The 16,608-nt window shown below is 48.4% G+C and overlaps 3 protein-coding genes across 3 annotated transcripts; all 3 read left to right on the forward strand.

The window, feature by feature from the left end:
* The first annotated feature begins 3,790 nt into the window (after window positions 1–3,790).
* BCR38DRAFT_74566 (uncharacterized protein) lies at window positions 3,791–5,455 on the forward strand. The gene is made up of 6 exons (XM_040865605.1): window positions 3,791–4,236; window positions 4,291–4,313; window positions 4,367–4,731; window positions 4,783–4,823; window positions 4,880–5,361; window positions 5,414–5,455. The coding sequence occupies exons 1-5, from the start codon at window positions 3,905–3,907 to the stop codon at window positions 5,277–5,279; spliced, it is 1,161 nt and encodes a 386-aa protein (XP_040711474.1). The 5' UTR covers window positions 3,791–3,904; the 3' UTR covers window positions 5,280–5,361; window positions 5,414–5,455.
* A 4,039-nt stretch (window positions 5,456–9,494) lies between these two features.
* BCR38DRAFT_447648 (S-adenosyl-L-methionine-dependent methyltransferase) lies at window positions 9,495–11,222 on the forward strand (the record flags this gene model as incomplete). The annotated part of the gene is made up of 3 exons (XM_040861167.1): window positions 9,495–10,678; window positions 10,744–10,972; window positions 11,025–11,222. Coding segments are annotated over 3 exons (1,471 nt in total), but the record flags the coding sequence as incomplete, so codon positions are not given.
* A 1,904-nt stretch (window positions 11,223–13,126) lies between these two features.
* Window positions 13,127–16,169, forward strand: BCR38DRAFT_527572 (uncharacterized protein; the record flags this gene model as incomplete). Its single annotated transcript, XM_040865399.1, has 3 exons — window positions 13,127–13,544; window positions 13,609–13,920; window positions 15,766–16,169. 3 exons carry the CDS (start codon window positions 13,127–13,129, stop codon window positions 16,002–16,004), a joined length of 969 nt encoding a protein of 322 aa, XP_040711476.1. The 3' UTR covers window positions 16,005–16,169.
* Window positions 16,170–16,608: the final 439 nt, after the last annotated feature.

Raw genomic sequence — 16,608 nt, forward strand, 5'->3', positions numbered from 1 at the left:
CACATCGCACCAGGTCCCGTACACGCCGATATATTGGTTGCGCGCCAAATGGAAACAAACAGTCCCAGTCGATCGATTCATTTGGGGTGCCTATCCCTGGCAACGATATAATGAAGACAGGTACGTACTGCAACTAGAAGTACTGATCAGCCTTTCTAATCCAGGGCAGGCCCAAGGTGACATTCCGTCTTCCCCTCACCGTCAGCACTGCATCTCTGTTTCTGCAGCACCCTTCACTGATATGCGCGGCTGTACGAAGTAGAACTCTGATCGTGGCCGGAAAGGTAGACGATTATATAATAGTGCGCTATACTTAATATAGTAGAAGTCGATTAAGTATGTGTTTAGCAGTTATAGAGTAATGTTATGTTAAAGTATCGTGAAGGTGGCGATTTTAGGGTAGGCCGTGGAGTAGGATGGCCGCAGATAGGTGGGTTGACTTACTCTATGGGAAAGAGATCACGATGCTGCATCGCCGAAATCTATCCTAGGCGACAGCTGGGCCAGATATATCCTGAACCAAATCGAAGGAGAGGACGTCGGCAAGCCCGATAGCCTCCTAACTCCGTTTGTAGCTCTGCGCATGCAGTCTCTTGTTGCCTGGACCACGACTTTGCTCAACAAACACGCCTAAACGGGTGCTACCGTCATCTCCCTAGCATGTGGACTGCACAGCCGGTGTCTGCGACTGAAATGGCGGCCTGCTGTCCGATGGATCGATGTCGACCTCCCTGATGCTGCTGAACTGCATCAAAAGCTGCTCCCGGCACCAGATGGCGACTATAAGCTGATCGCGGCGTCCGCCACCGACGATGCTTAGCTGAAGTACATGCCGGCCGACAGACCGACCTTTGAGAACCTCTCGATGTATCTCGCGCAGGATGAGGGAGAGGATCTGCTGGAACGCTTCTCGGCTCATTTCCCATCGGGCGAGGTCGCGTTCAATACCGCGAGACCCGTTGTAATCACTTGTTAAGCTATATTCTGTGATCTGACACGGGGGGATTCGACGCTAAAGTGGGCAGCCAGCGATCCGAAGGGGATCGAGGCTCGCTACCCGCGTTGAAGGCTGCGGGGTGCAAGGTATTATTCACGTCTAGATAGCCTGGCTGAGTCGCATATTTCAGTACGTATCGTCCTTACGCTCCTGGACTATATATCGGGAGTATGGGGTACTAGCTAGCATCTGCTATACGCGTTTCAACGGAGATATCCCCCCGGGGGAGTTCCTACATATAGTATTAGGTAGGATAAATATTGTATTTAGTTAAAGGGAATTTCTAGTCAGATGTTTATTAAGGCTTTAATAATAGTAAATAGGGGCTTGAACGCTATATAGTTAATACCTAGTGTACTTCTAGGTAGTATTAATGGTACTTGAGAATAGCAGTATGGATAATTACGATATAAGTAACGTAGTCCACAAGCGAACGGGTCACACACGCCCATAGCAAAAATAGAACTAAACTTCCTAACTTTACCACGCAACTAATTCTCGATGGATTCTGCTCAAAAAAATCTCAATTACTCCTTGCAACTCAGGCTATCAGAAATGACTCAACACTTCGTATCCGACGTGCTGCAACAATCTACAAAGTCTCGAATACTACTCTCCAGGCGCGTCTTCAAAAACGTCAATCACGTCGCAATATCGAAGCCAACGGTCGGAATTTAACAAAACTAGAAGAAAATACGATTATTCAAAGGATAATTGAGTTAGATTCGCAAGCATTTCCTCCCCGGCTAAGTGCTGTTGAAGATATGGCAAACCGACTGCTACGCGACCGCGACGCGTTACGCGTCGGCAAGAACTGGGCCTCCAACTTCGTTAAGCGACAACCACAGCTCAAGACGGTATTCAGCCGTAAATACGACTATTCTCGGGCCTTATGCGAAGATCTAGAGCTTATTCAAGGCTGGTTTGACCTTGTGCGCAATACAATTGCGAAATATGGGATCACCGATGCCGACATCTACAATTTCGACGAGACCGGCTTTATGATAGTCAGATTACCGCATCGATGGTTGTTACGAGCTCTGAAAGGAAAGGCAAGCCTAAGCTAGCCCAGCCTGGCAATCGGGAATGGGCTACGGTGATCCAGGGCGTCAATTTACGATGCTATCGATCAGTTTTCGAAAGGAGCGCAGAGTATTATGCATAAGATGGCTTTACTCCAAGCTGAGGTCGCCGAACTTCGAGAGGCAAATGCTCTAATTAGCAAGCGGCGCAGGGCCAAAAAACACGAGTACGGCTTGGAAGATCACTGAATTCACAAGACGTACAAGATCTTCAAGATCAAAAGGACGTTGCGCAGCAAGTATAGCAGGAAATGCGTGGAAATAGCGCTGGATCAAATCGTGGCCAGCCACGGCAACGGCGCTGTGGCGTATGCGGGAAGACCGGGCATAATGCGCGAACCTGTCAGGTAGAGATAGAATCATCTGGGCAAGAGTATTCTGAGTAGTTTTAATTGATTTACGGCGTTGTGGTTGCGAAATCGTGTTGAATTCCATGTTTTGCTAGTTGGCGTGACCCGTTCGGTTGGGTGACCCGTTCGCTTGTGGACTACGTTATGTCAATACCAAGTTCGATGTCATCACGTCAAACAGTAACATATCCGATATTAGCTAAATGTACAGCGTCAAGTACGACTGCACACAGCCGGTCAAGTAAATCAAGTATCACTTTGATGCTGTAAAGCAGTCTTGGACCCTTGACACCGAAATTCCTATACTGCGGCCGCTGTCCAAGTCGAAGATGACACCTCTTTGCTACCAACAAGCTAGAAATCGACCTAATTCGGCAAGGCGCTTCTGCAAAGCAAAACCATCTCAAGTTCGTCAATCCATCTAGCACCGTGTTCTTGACAGCTTTCATTGAAAGGCGCTGTTAAGTGGCACACATACGTGATTATGACACAAAGTTGACGCTAAATGAATATTCTGTACGTGTACGGAATTCTTCGAGATAGCTAGCCCTGTTGGCCTGGGGGGATCAGGGGTGGTCCGCGCGTAGCCACCACCGCTTGCTTCCAGCCCACCGCACTAGCCTAGCTGAACCACAAGACACTACAACCATGTCTCTGTATGCCCCAACAGAACCACTAGCGTACGTCGGAAAATAGCGACTCGTATTCGTTTCCGGATCGGGTAGGACGATGGTAATCTCCCCCAACCGTGTGGCACATGGCCCGAGGGTGATGGCACGCGCGTGTGGTGAGGTCGGAACAGAGTTGAGGTGAAGCGAAACCCCCATGTTCGAGATAGAGCTCGGACTTTCCATCCTATAATGACAAGTTCAAAAGACATCTGATCTCTTGGTAAGAATGGAGTTCCCCACGGTCTCGGAAGCTAGTAATGTGGATAACTTCCTCGGCACTTTAATTTGGCACCTTCGTTCGTTTCTTCCTTACACCTCCAGCCCCTCCGATAGGTAGTCGGTGATAAAACCACTACTGGCTTCGACCCAGGATTAGTGTCGCAACGCCGTACTGATCAGATAAGAGCTCTATGTTGAGCTATCCCACGTGGTGCATGAGCAAGTGGCAAATATAGTAAGCAGATCTCCTACTATAGTATCCGCGGCCACTTCCCTCATGTGCTGCCATGACTCGGGCCCTGCCTCAAAGTTATCGACTCAAAGTCATCACGATTACCTTGAACTCAAAGTCTGATCGCCTGGATCGAAACATCTTTGGCAACGCGGCAACAAGGTGTGGTAGCCGCACGAGCCCCAAACTGGATACTACTGAATCTACTCGAGAATGGAGGTACTAACGCTTTTCTTACGACCTGCTTCTAATACGTTTTTAATTTCTTCGTCTAATTTTTATTTTATCTTGGATGTCGCTCTCTTGCGTCCGCCTCCGCCTCCATTAGGAATCGTGTAGGCGAACGGCATGATATGGATACTGCTCGACTGGTGGACGGATTCGCATCGGCTGAAACGTCGCTTTCGACAAGGACGAGCGAACGTCAAGGGGGCTTCCTAATCCCTCCTTGGTATAGGAGCGAGCAACCCGACGCGAATACTAATAAGCTCGTGTGCCTTATATACGGATTCACGTTGGCACTGGCCGGGTTCTCGGCGGCCAAGGCGTCGAAACAGTCGTGGCGGTCGTACCAACGGAATAAGTTCTGGAATGCGTATATCATTATGATCTGGGCCGAGTGGTTCAGCAGTGTCGGAATTTCCATTACATCTTTTCTATTTCTTCAGGGGATCGTTCCGCCAAGGTGAGCACTTGAGTGTCTTATGTGGAAAAGAAGCTCATCGGGATTGGCAACCAGCTTTTGGACCTTCTTCATTATCCGTAAGTCCATTTTACTGAGCGACACGAATTTCCACTTGAATGACACGTGGTAGTGATCTTCTGGCTAGTGCAGATGCACTGCATCCTGCAAATCATCGCCAACCGCCTTTCCGTCCTCATCCTTCACCCACAAGAGTCGCGGAGACTCAAGCTCGCCGTCTTCAGCATTGTGACATTCATTACCGTCACCGTCAGCTGCACTTGGATGCCCGCGAGACTGCAAATTTCCGAATCCATCATACGTGTCAATAACATATGGGACCGAGCGAGCAAGGGGATTTTCGTCGCTGTCGATGCCGCTTTGAATATTGCCTTTCTCATCATTGTGTACCGGAGTCTAATTGCTGCTGGACTGAAACAATACTGGATCTTGTTCAGGTTCAATTCGTGCATGGTCTTGGTCTCGATCCTTCTCGACGCAAGTGCATGATACGCATCACAAGTGACCTGGAACTGACACATTTCACAGATCACCCTCATCGGCGCCATGTCATTACCTAGTTCCGTGGTGTCAGTACCACCCCTCTACCTCAGCTCCTTCAACTGCTGTACTAACCACAAAACAGTTATTTCCAATTCAACCCCTTAGTATTCCTTACGAAACTCTACATCGAACTTAATTTAGCCGAACTCATTGCCCGCGTCGTCCACTCCTCAAACGTGATGATTGGGGTTCCACGAGCCACCGGACCAAAGAGGAGACGAGACATTGATAACGCCACCATGATCTACTCGAACCACCACCACCGACACCACCAGATAATGTCGCGTTGCGAGGAACATGAAGGAGAGACTGCGGCCCAGATGAGAGGACGAAAACCATTTGGGCAGCCGGATGACGGTATACTCAGGACAGTCGAGTTCCAGGTCTTGATAGAGGACAGGACGGCTGCTATGATTGGCGAGACGGATGATGCGCTCAGGTATGCATTTGACTTTGATGGGGAGGTTGCTAGATTCAGGTAATAGATCTGCGCCATCTATTTCTAGCTAGCATCGACACAGCTATTTACGATGCAAGAAGCGAAACGGACGTTCAAGTAAACACGTTGGTATATTCTCGCGTATACAAACCTCCCTTCTGCTACTAATCGTCTTAGATGTCGGCGTAATTGGGATTCTAGCACCACTCATCTCTAGCCCGGGAACTCAGAGTGCAACGTAAACGTGCTCCATGTTGATCAGCCAACTAAATTAGGCTTCTCGTACGACATCCTAACCAACGGCACCATAGTGTCAGATAACACAGATGAGGACTTCATTATCATGCCACGAGATTTCACAGACGGTGTAGTGGAAACGAACCTGACATACGACGTGGGCACACTCGCGAGCCAGAACGTGTCGCACACCGCCAACATAATTAACTACTGCTGCGGCGCATGTGTTCTGGTATTTGCGCAGATTTGGTTCTTGAAGTTTCAGCGACATAGGCCGAAGGATAACCGGATAATCTATGGGCTGAGAGCTACTGATGTCATTATGGCCCTGCCTCACTTTTTTACTTTCAGATTCAAAATAAGAAGATCACCAACGGCAGTTCTGAGGAGAACGGCAAAGTATTTTTATCTTGATGCGCTGGAAATTGTGGGTGCACTTTGGGCCTTGTGATGCCGGGGCTCATATACAATTTCCCAACAACAATGTGCGTACCTCCTTGAAGAGTAATATAACAATGACAACTGACAGCAATAGCACGGAGAGTCACGGTATCGAGCTATCCGAGTCACAAAGTTAAGAAGAGCTGCGATCCAACTAGACCCGCCCCTAAGGCTGCAAAGACCAAACAATCGCCTACCAGGAGGCACTGAAAGATTACCCCCTTTCCCATAATTTCAGCAAAAAGAAATTGATCCACATACTACGGCATCATCGAAGAACCTTGTCACATGAAATCCATCAACATCTAGGGAACCCAGAGCGACCGCAGCTGATTCGACATCGCCGATCCGCACTTTGAGCGTATCCCAGACCACCACAACTCAGCTACCTAACAGAGTCTTCCGTCCTCTCTGCCCTCGGCGTTACCGTTAACCGTTGTGTCCGATCTCTTCGTGGTCACTTTGGACATCCTCCGCACAGGATTTATTGACACTTGGTTTATCTGCTGGATAGTGGCGTCAAATTATTGTCAAGTTACGGAGACCGCGATTACGCTTGTTAATGGATTGGTGGCGAGACGGCGAGTTTGGCCGTGCCGTACAGTCGCTCAAAGGAACTTGTGGGTGCGGCACACTCGCCGTTAATGACTTTCAAGGGGTTTACTGGCATGACGAGGCAGTTGGCAACTACAACTTTTCACGCATCTTTCAGTCGGGGCATACGGTACTGCGTATCAGCCCAAGGCTCCTTGTGCTATTTTCACAAGGGCCATGTGAGAGTACGATATTGCGACAGGGTTCAAAGGGTAACGGATGACTTGGTTACGGAGGGTCCCGGGGGTGCGTGGCATGTTGAATAAGAGCCGCCGAAGATGCCGAAGGAGAGGTGTCATGTGCTGCCGGCGGATTCGTGTCGCCCGCATGTACGGGAGGGTTAGAGAGGGAAATGGCACTGCCCGGGATTGGCATATCTTCCTCTAGTCATGGCGACACTAATTGCCGTGGCGTCCGTGGCATGGTGGCCACTATTTGATTCCAGCGAGCCAAACTCCAAGCCAGATATTGTTATTTCCGACCGAGTCCTGAAGAGAAGATCAAACTTTTGCCGCCGATGCTGAAGAAGCTCGTTCCCAAGTGCGAGCGCTGTCCCGAGAACGCAATTCGTTCTACACGTTATGGAGTATATGACAGGCCATGAAGAACAGCAACACTCTTGGTCTCTGAAAGATGGCTTCCGTTTCCGTCGACGTGTGAACCGACTGTTGTGCCGTTTTATATGAGGGTTGATCAATCGTATGCGATTGGTACACTAATCACGAAAAAGTCTCCGGACACCCCATACCCTAATTTAGCAATCAAATAATAATAACATCAGCCTATTAATTTCAACTAGCGATTACAATCCTAATTTATAGTAGATTTTCGAGCTTTTGTTATAGAAATAAGCAGTGATCGCGGCGCGAATTGCGAATTCAGGCTAGAAGCTAGAGCTGCTATTATAGCCGCTAGGGCAAGTGGTATAAGTCGGAAGGAGGTAGTAGACGCGTTCGGCACGTTAAGGCCTGATACGAAAAGGTAGGGGGACCCACTGGTTAGGTGAATCCCATTCAATTAGATACCATAACGTTGCGCACTGCTACATTATAACATCCTCCCCCCTAGGTGCACGCATCAAGGCGCCTGATGCGAGTGCATATGGGGTGTGAATTGTTGTATTGGGAAAGGATGGCCAGGTCAGCTATTCTGGCCTGGCAGAGCTCTTTTATAGCTCTTATCTATCTTATCTCTAGCTATAGGGCAACCCCCCATGGGGTCACGTATCAGCGCCAAACTATCACTAATATCGCCGGACGCGCCAAAATAACGAAAACTACAGCTACGATAAAGCGGACAGGTACTCCTAGAAAGTTAAGCGCTAGAGATAAGATATATCTAGTTATTTTATACCGCCGGGATCCTAGAATAACGTATACGGAGCTTAAACGCAAGGTAGGTGTATCGGTATACCTAGATCCTATTAAGTTAGTTTTACACTAGTACTACCTGAAGAAATAGCGTGCGGTAAAGCGAATTATCTTAATAGCCGAAGATGCGAAGGAGCGCCTTAAATTCTGCCGCTAGTACCGTATATCGGCCTAGGTCTAGCAGCTTATACGGACACTCTTCTCGGACGAGTGTACGGTCTAGTGTAAGGGAATACAGAGCTATAAGCAGGGTTAAGCCTCAATTCTGTCACTAAGTGACAGAATTACTAGATCTTTTGGTCTATGTGACGTGATAGTCTAGGCTTGCTGTCACCTTACATCTAGAATTCGCCAGACTCTCTAGGCTAATAGGTCTTCCGCTATACGAACGAGAGATACAGAGAGGATTTCGTGAACCTATAGAGCTATAGGCGGCCACGTATTTCGATTATGGTATAGGGAATAATCTAGTTAAGGGACGATGAAGGGGGGGCATCGAAGTTAGTCTTCTGCGACGGCGTGCCACGGTCTATGACCGGTATGTGGCCTCTGCGACGCCTTCGGCCAGAAAGACCCACAGAAGATTCTCAACAGCACTTGGACTCACAGAAATCTCCGAATAGCTTCACTTCTCGAAGATCCCTGAAATGACGAGACGGGAGGACAGAAGGATAAAAGGGAGAAGGGTTCACCACACTGAATGTATCTAATGTTTTTCTCTTCATAGATGGATGGTACTCGTAGAGTAGGCTAGGCTAATTGCATCGACATTACCCTTGACCCTTACACGGCGATCCGGACTCTCCGCGTTACGGAGGATCCTCACAGTGTTATTACGATGTCCTATAGCAAAGGCTACTTCTATTCTACGAGCTAGAAGATTCCTTTATGTAGGATAACGCGAAAATATATATATTAAGATATACGTAGAGGTAGCTAGAGGATCACGGTATCTAGACGATCAAGTAGCCCGCTTATAGCCCCGATTTGAACCCTATTAAGTATATATAGAAAGCTTTAAAGGATCAATGGCTAGACATGGGTGGATGGTGCGATCCACTGAGTGATATCTGAGGATTAAACATCTGAGAGTGCAACTGAGGCCAAATAGACACCAGGTAGTTTATCAACACTACAATCCCAAGTTCTTTAAGTCGTTTGTTGATCCCTGCCAACTTTCAGCTGATTCTCATGTGCTCACACTTGCCAATCGCTCGAACCAATGGGCATAGTGTTTCCCCCACCAACGAACATAGTTATCCTCCCAATTAGGTGGTTGTAGGACTTGTAAGGGTTATGTAATCTATGTATGACCAGACAGATTGATGCAAGGCGTTACGGGAATGCCAATGATAAGCAAGATCAAGGCTGGGATACGAAACACCCTATGCATTATCGCAGTTTGTTTCCAGGAGCAGCTAATCTGGTCGATCCAGTCTCCCCCTTACAGTCCCTTACACATACGTTGTTAATGATGGTCTCCAGAATTTCCAGATACCACTGTAGTTGATATATGACCAAGACAGCGGCTATTTGAAGCACGTTATTGGCTGGTTCAGCAAAGAGCCAATTCTGGAAGTAAAACCCCGCTTTCCACAACTGAAGGCAAAAACCGTGATGAATACAGAATCCTTGGGAAATGTTTTCTGCACGTTGTCTTTTTGTGTGATTGCGGCCGTTAACATGTCGGGGGAAAACAACGTCAAGTCAGCCTATGACGGTAATGCAAGCGAGGCTCCAGTATCGCGTGGCTGGTCACAACAGCCGAGACTTGCACCCAATGCACCAGATCAAGAGCCGCAATGGTCTTCAGACGCCTCAGGGTTGACAGGCCAGGACCACGTCCAAGGTCAAGACGACCATGGAAAAGGCACTTCAGCACCCCAAAGCGAAGTTGCGCCGCAGTTATCGCAGCAAGCCGCTTTGCACTTCGCGCAGTATCCGGCCGAGCAGTTTGTCTCAGAGTTCGCATTCAACCCCTGCGTCCAGCGACAGGAAACTCAACCGCCGCTGCCACTGCCATCTCAGCTGTTAGGGAACCAGCCTATTGGCCTAGCACAAAACCCTGATAACCCGATTCCTTACGACCCCCAAGCAGCACAATGGAGTGTACAGGAGTTGAATCCGTTTGTGCGGCAATTCCAAGACCCGGAGTTGGATCGCGAGTCGTCAGGAGTGTCTGTTTTCGAACCCAATTCCGTCCTCGGGGAATCAGGGCGATTCTATCACGGGTACAAGGAAGGGAGTTATTTGCTACCGAACGACCCCGCCGAGCAAGATCGCCTGGACTTCCAGCACGGTATGATGACTCTGCTGTGGGATGGGCGACTGGTTTTATCACCGCTGCCACGGGCGCCTAAGCTCGTCCTCGACGTCGCCACGGGAACAGGCATCTGGGCTTTGGAGTGCGCCCGTGCGAATCCCACGTCTTTCGTCATTGGCACGGATCTGAGCAAGATCCAACCAGATCCCGATGTCCCGAACTGTTTGTTCGAACAGGATGACTGTGAAGAGGACTGGCATTGGACTCACAAGTTTGACTATATCCACATTAGGATGGTCGTTACGGCTATCCGCAACCCCCAGAGACTCATAAAACAAGCTTACAAGTTTTTGAACCCGGGAGGATGGATCGAGATGCAAGATGCGAGCATGGAGTTACTAGGGGATGACGGCGACGAAAGGGTGCAAACTTCACTTCTAAACAAATGGTTCGAGCTCAGCGCCAAAGGGGCTGCGATGAATGGGTTCGATCTACACAAGGCAAGGCATTACAAGGACTGGCTTACCGACGCAGGATGTAAGTAATATACCGCACAAGATAACGCCAACGCGACCACCCAGAGCTGACAATGAGCTCAAAAGTTTCTGTTGTCCAAGAAGAAAAGTTCAAAGTGCCATGCGGCCCGTGGCCCGAGGATGAAAAGGCGCGACAAGTTGGAAAATGGATGCAAGCCAACTACCTGCTTGGGCTCCGAGGAGTGAGCTACAACCTGCTTCGAAGTGCCGGGATGCCACCAGACGAGATAGAAGGCTTCATCGCCGCCACGAAGGAAGAAGTCAAACATGGCAATATTCGGGGATATACCCCTTGGTCAGTCTCCCGATAGTTTCTCGAATTGAAAGTGGTGCTAATTTGCCAGCAGGTATGCTGTCTATGGAAGAAAACCGTTTGACGGGGAGGCAAAGACGGACGAGGCCTGATTTGAACGAGGTTGTCATGTGATGTAATGTTTCTTACAGAATCGTACAGGGAACAGAGCTTTATAAGACGAGAAAGACTTTTACGTAAATATATTGAACGTGGAACATAGTACCATAGATATGAAAGAGCATTCCGATAACTACCTATTTGCCACTGTTTTCGTCCGTGAACTCCGGGCATGTAAGTCTGCAATTCATACATGGCTTGGCCAGGTAACCAATCGAAACCCGAGTTGATTCCGAGCAAAGGTTTTCGGCTTGTGCGTTCCCGACGTTCTCTCCATAGCACGTGAGGATGAAATCTATTGTAAAACTTGCAGTCTTTTGAATTTTGACATTTTTCTTAGACCCATCCAATTTAGCCCCATATACAACCTTGTTGGTGAGAGGGTGGAGGTCAGCAAGTGTGGCCAGCCAGTGGCCAATCTCGTCGCACAGCCAGCCTGTTCAAGTTCTATTTAGATCCAGATGGATAGGGTTGGGTTGTATTTCTGTGTCAGGCCGGACTTTTCCACTGGCATCGTCCACGTGTTAGCCCTTGGCATGGCCACGGTTTCAGATATCTTCCATATAAAACAGAAAGAGAAGAGAAGGCTGAATAACTGGAAACATGATTGAGGGGTTGATAGAGAGAGATTCTTAAATAGACAAAGTAGGACCAGATATCGGCAGCATGAATCCCGTCAGCAATGTGGTACTGCGTGTTGTGGTTACATAACATGACCAACACTCTGGATAATTAGGCGACAGCAGGTGGAAAGGAAGGCATGCGACCCACTCTGATGGTCGCCTTATCACGAAGTTTGTGTCCAGTTCTGTCCTATATAAACCGTACAGCCAGATATAAAGATCGCAGGACTTTTTGATTGGTAGAAACAGGTGAGCGCGATCCGTTGCCCATCGACTACAGTCTATTCCCATCCTAAACTAATTGATTACGCTTCCTACCGCTTCTCCCATCCATTCTGGTCAATACAGCCTCGCATGCCCTAGCACGAATTGAACGTAGGGAGACCATCGAGTTGTTTGGTGTTGCCACAATGTCCTGAAGACTTCTCAATAGTCGAACATCATGATGAACCCTTCTATACCAGTCAACTTGCCAGTATGTAAGCTTCCGGGTCGGCGGCGCTAGTGAATTGTTAAAGGTACACAATTTAGAGCATGGCATACTGAATACGGATGCCGGTGACCTTCTGGTGGAGTTCTAGGTTACCAAAGGCAGGTAATGCGAGTGCATATGGGGTGTGAATGGTTGTATTGGGAAAGGTTGGTCAGGTCAGTTATTCTGGCCTGGCAGAGCTCCTTTATAGCTCTTGTCTATCTCGTCCATAGTTATAGGGTAACCCCCCTTGAGGTCACGTATCAGCAGGCTATGAAACACCAGGCTATTAGCAAAATCAGAGTCACCGACAATTAAGGCAGTTCTTACTCGAGTAGGATACAAGACTCGAAAAAGTTCCAAAATCGACATCTTAATATCAACTGGCACGAAAGAGGTGGTTGTCATGTTACGATACATTTTCCCGAACGAAGGCTTGTGATCCTTATCTAGCGTCATTACGAAGAATCGGGCGCTATTACGGTACATCACCAGCTGACGAAGACCAGTATCCTCATGGCTTTAAACTAGTACTCCTCGCAGGGGCATCTATGGTCGCCGTTTTCCTGATTGCACTGGACCAGGTGGGCACTCTACGCACTTATGCTGATACCATAAAGAATAACTCTGACATAAAAGGTGTCTAGACCATTATGGGCACAGCAATTCGCTTGGCGATGGTGCTTTTATATTAACCTGCCGATTGGAGGGGTCGTGGCTGCGGCGCCTCCGAAGGTTTCTTGGAAGCAGAAGCTGTTGCAATTGGACCCAGTTGGTGTCGCTCTGGCCGTGGGAGGCATCACCTGATTCATCCTCGCCCTCCAGTATGGAGGAAGCAACCACCCCTGGAACAGCAGCTTGGTCATCGGTCTTCTCGTCGGCTTTATACTCATCTTTATTGCCCTAACCGTGTGGGAGATCTGGCTGGGCGATTATGCTATGATGCTGCCGAGACTGTACAAGCAGCGCTCACCCTCCATCACGGCCCCTTACCAGTTCTTCTTCATGGGGAGCTACATTGTTCTCCTTTACTACCTTCTCATCTACTTCCAGACTATTCTCGGCGCGAGTCCTATCCAGTCCGGTGTTGACAACCTCCCTCTCATGTTCGCCCTTGCCGGCGGAGGTGTCGTTATGAAAACGGGTTGCGCACAGCAGGTTATGTTCGTCGGATCAATGCTTGGTACCGTTACAATTGGCCTAATCTACACTCTCGATATTGGCTCCTCGACTGGGAAGTGGGCTGGCTATCAAGTTTTCGTCGGCGCCACTCCGTCATTTGTCATGATGCATAGCTTGACTGTTGCCCAAGCCAACGTTGGCCCCGAAGACCTCTCTACCGTCACAGCCAACCTTTTGTGTACGTGCCCATCTCCTCTTGCCTCTGAGCAGTTCTCATTGCAGCTAACAAAAACGTTTTATAGCCTTTCAGACAGTTGGAGGTGCATTTAGCATTTCGTCGGGACAAGCAGCCTTCATTAACCGACTTCTTGCCACTCTGCCGAAGACGGCCCCTGACGTGAATCCAGCCCTGGTGCTTGCGACAGGCGCCTCCGAGCTGCATAATGTCTTCCCGCCGGACGTGCTTCCTGGAGTCCTCGAGGCGTACATGATCGGTATCAAGGCCGCCTTTTCAGTTGTAGTTGCCTTCGCTGGTACGGCGTTCTTGTTGACCTTTGCCATTCCCATGAAGAAACTTCCGAGTCATGCAACAGGCGAAGCTCCCATTGCGATGGGTTAGTGCATATTTAAGACGTGGGATAGACAGATAGCACCTTGTAACTCGATTGGATTGATGGGAGATGACGCAGGCACGGGGAGGAAGAAGAATAGCGATGGAAGAATTTACTTGGAGAGTAGGGTACGCCAGTTAGTTAGTCATATACACAGCTACAGTGACGCTAGGTCAAGCATCTCACTTTTGAATTTGAGGGATTGCGAATACCTCCGAGCCCTGAACAACCTTGTTATACAGAGAGTGATGGAGAAAATCCATCCTTATTTTGGTGCGTCGAACCGGGAATCGCGAGACTTTGAGAACTTTGGCTGCTTGTTGTTCATTAGCTCAGTTGTGTGAGTCTCGTCATTATTCGTATATATGCTGTACGCTGTGGCCCAGTTAAGAAGGCAGTGTGTTTTCTATATTTGAGGCTAAGCGTTATGTCCTTGAAGGAAAGATCAAACCACTGAGAAGAATTTCATTAGCATAGATCACATTTCCACGTTATCATCACCACCGCTCTCCTCAGCCACAAAAGCTATATCACCATCACAACGGACACTAACTCAGCTGGACGAGTTTCAGTACCACAGACTGACTCTTCTACTTGGCTTCCTGTCAACAGATCAATCAATCATTCCTTTATCCGTCAGTAACGTGACATGCGTGAAAGCGGGAGTAAGTATCAGAATCGCGCGTTCCGACTCAATGTGAGTAGCCGTTGCACGTTGCTCGTAGCGCTTGTTCTCAATCCAATTTTGGCGTTGTTTTTTGGTGCTTGACGACGTATACTTCGGCAGGGGACTATTTCCAGGAACATTATCATCGCTGCCCTTAACCTCTCAGTATGACCAAGCTCAGGAACCGTTTCCTCGAGCGGTATGTGCTGGTTGCCTACATACACCAGGACATGCAGAATATTTTACGTCGCCCTATTCTGTTTCTCTGAGTTCAAAAGGCTTATAGATAGAATGCATTACACTCACTACATGGTAGTAGTACTCAAGCCGAAATCGCCCGTGGCACATCTGGTGGAGGAAGTTGTCGCTTCTAGGCGGAAGTTTTCGGCAAGTCCAATAGTATTAGACAAATATGAGATCCTGAAACCTCAATCCGAGTGTCTTAAGCTTGGCAAGCTGCGTCCAGCGCTGTCAAGCACTCTCACCGTTATTGCTCAAGGTTGAACTACACTTGGCGTCTGAGATTGCTTATTGGTTTTAGTGTTAACGGCAGCAAGGGGACTCCGCAGTGATAGTTGCATTCTTTCTTCCCGTCGGAACCTCCTGTAATCCTCCATATCTGTATCTTGATTGATTCTGCCTTCAAAGCTTGAACAGAGGCAGATGGTCGGCGATACTGATGCTTTGCCGCTTCACCCTAGTAGATCCGCGTTATGGAGCCGGCTGGAAGCTTATTTTAGGCTTCGACTAGGGTTCCACGGGTACCTGGTGCCTGTAGATCTGTCAGGCCCCACTTCTGCGTTCGGACGAGTTCGCCCCAGCAGAGGGACTGTCAACAAGGATCTGGCGCTATCTCCAGCCAGGTGCGAGGTGCCCAGTGCCAGATTCGGCGTGGTGGCGACTTGACATCGAGGAGGCGAACCCAGCCCCGCACCCTATGAATGACACGCTATCTGATCGTAGTACTTCGCTCCTACGCTCACGAAAGCTGGCTGGGTATTGGACAATAACAATCAATTCCAGGCGAACGATTCCCACCCCTACCCACCATCCTGCCAGAACTATCCTTCACGAATAACGAACATGGCCATTCAAGCTCCTACGGACGAGCTCAAGAAACTCATTGTTAGCTTGATTTTCCCCCGGTATTTGCAATCAACTAATTTCAATTGCTTGAACAGTCAAGGAAGCTGGCACCAATGGTCGCGCCACCACAAATGACGGCAATGCCGAGGCACATGCAGGACATGAAGAATCCGACTGTAATGCCGACGAGGCTGTTGAACCAGGCACTGGAGAGGGAGCAGCCCAAAAGAAGAAGAACAAGAAGCGAAAGCCTAATAAGAAGCAGAAGGCCCCCGCCGTCCAGACCAACCCTCCTAGCATGTTGATGTCGCAACTGTTCCCCAACAATACCTAATATAAACTTCGTTATACTACCCCTAACCGTATAATTAAATCCTATCCAAGATACCTGATATATATACGACTTACAGAACGAATATAGATATACGTATCTGTTCTTTAATCTTTGTAAATGTAGCCCGGATGCTATTATCCCTAGGGTTATCAGGAGAGCCTCCCCATAACGAACAAAAGTTATAATACTTTCTTTTTTCGTATATAGATAGCTTGGTATAACATAGTAGTCCTATACCTCTTCAGCTTAAATGCGGGATGTGGTATTGCCGCTATCAAGAATGCCGAACTCTCGAACTATTTCCTGTCTTGTATTGACTTTACATATGCTGTGCATATTTAGGAACTGATCTCGTGACGTGGGTTAAACCCCATGTGCGGAATTAGCTCGGGTAGAGTATGGTTCGTATTCTAGAACGAGCTATAAGGATCACGCCGGAGATTATTGTCTTCATCTTTACTAACCTTGTTAAGCCAGTAGGATAGTCTTTAGCGGTCTGACGAGTGGTTGTTTTTCCTATGCATATACTCTGCATAGATTCGATATTAGCATCTGAATCTGAAACTTCTTCTTCTAGGTTATCCTAGTTGGATATTCATGTCAA

The sequence above is a fragment of the Pseudomassariella vexata genome, assembly GCF_002105095.1.
Source record: "Pseudomassariella vexata strain CBS 129021 chromosome Unknown BCR38scaffold_16, whole genome shotgun sequence".
NCBI classification, from domain to species: Eukaryota; Fungi; Ascomycota; class Sordariomycetes; order Amphisphaeriales; family Pseudomassariaceae; genus Pseudomassariella; species Pseudomassariella vexata.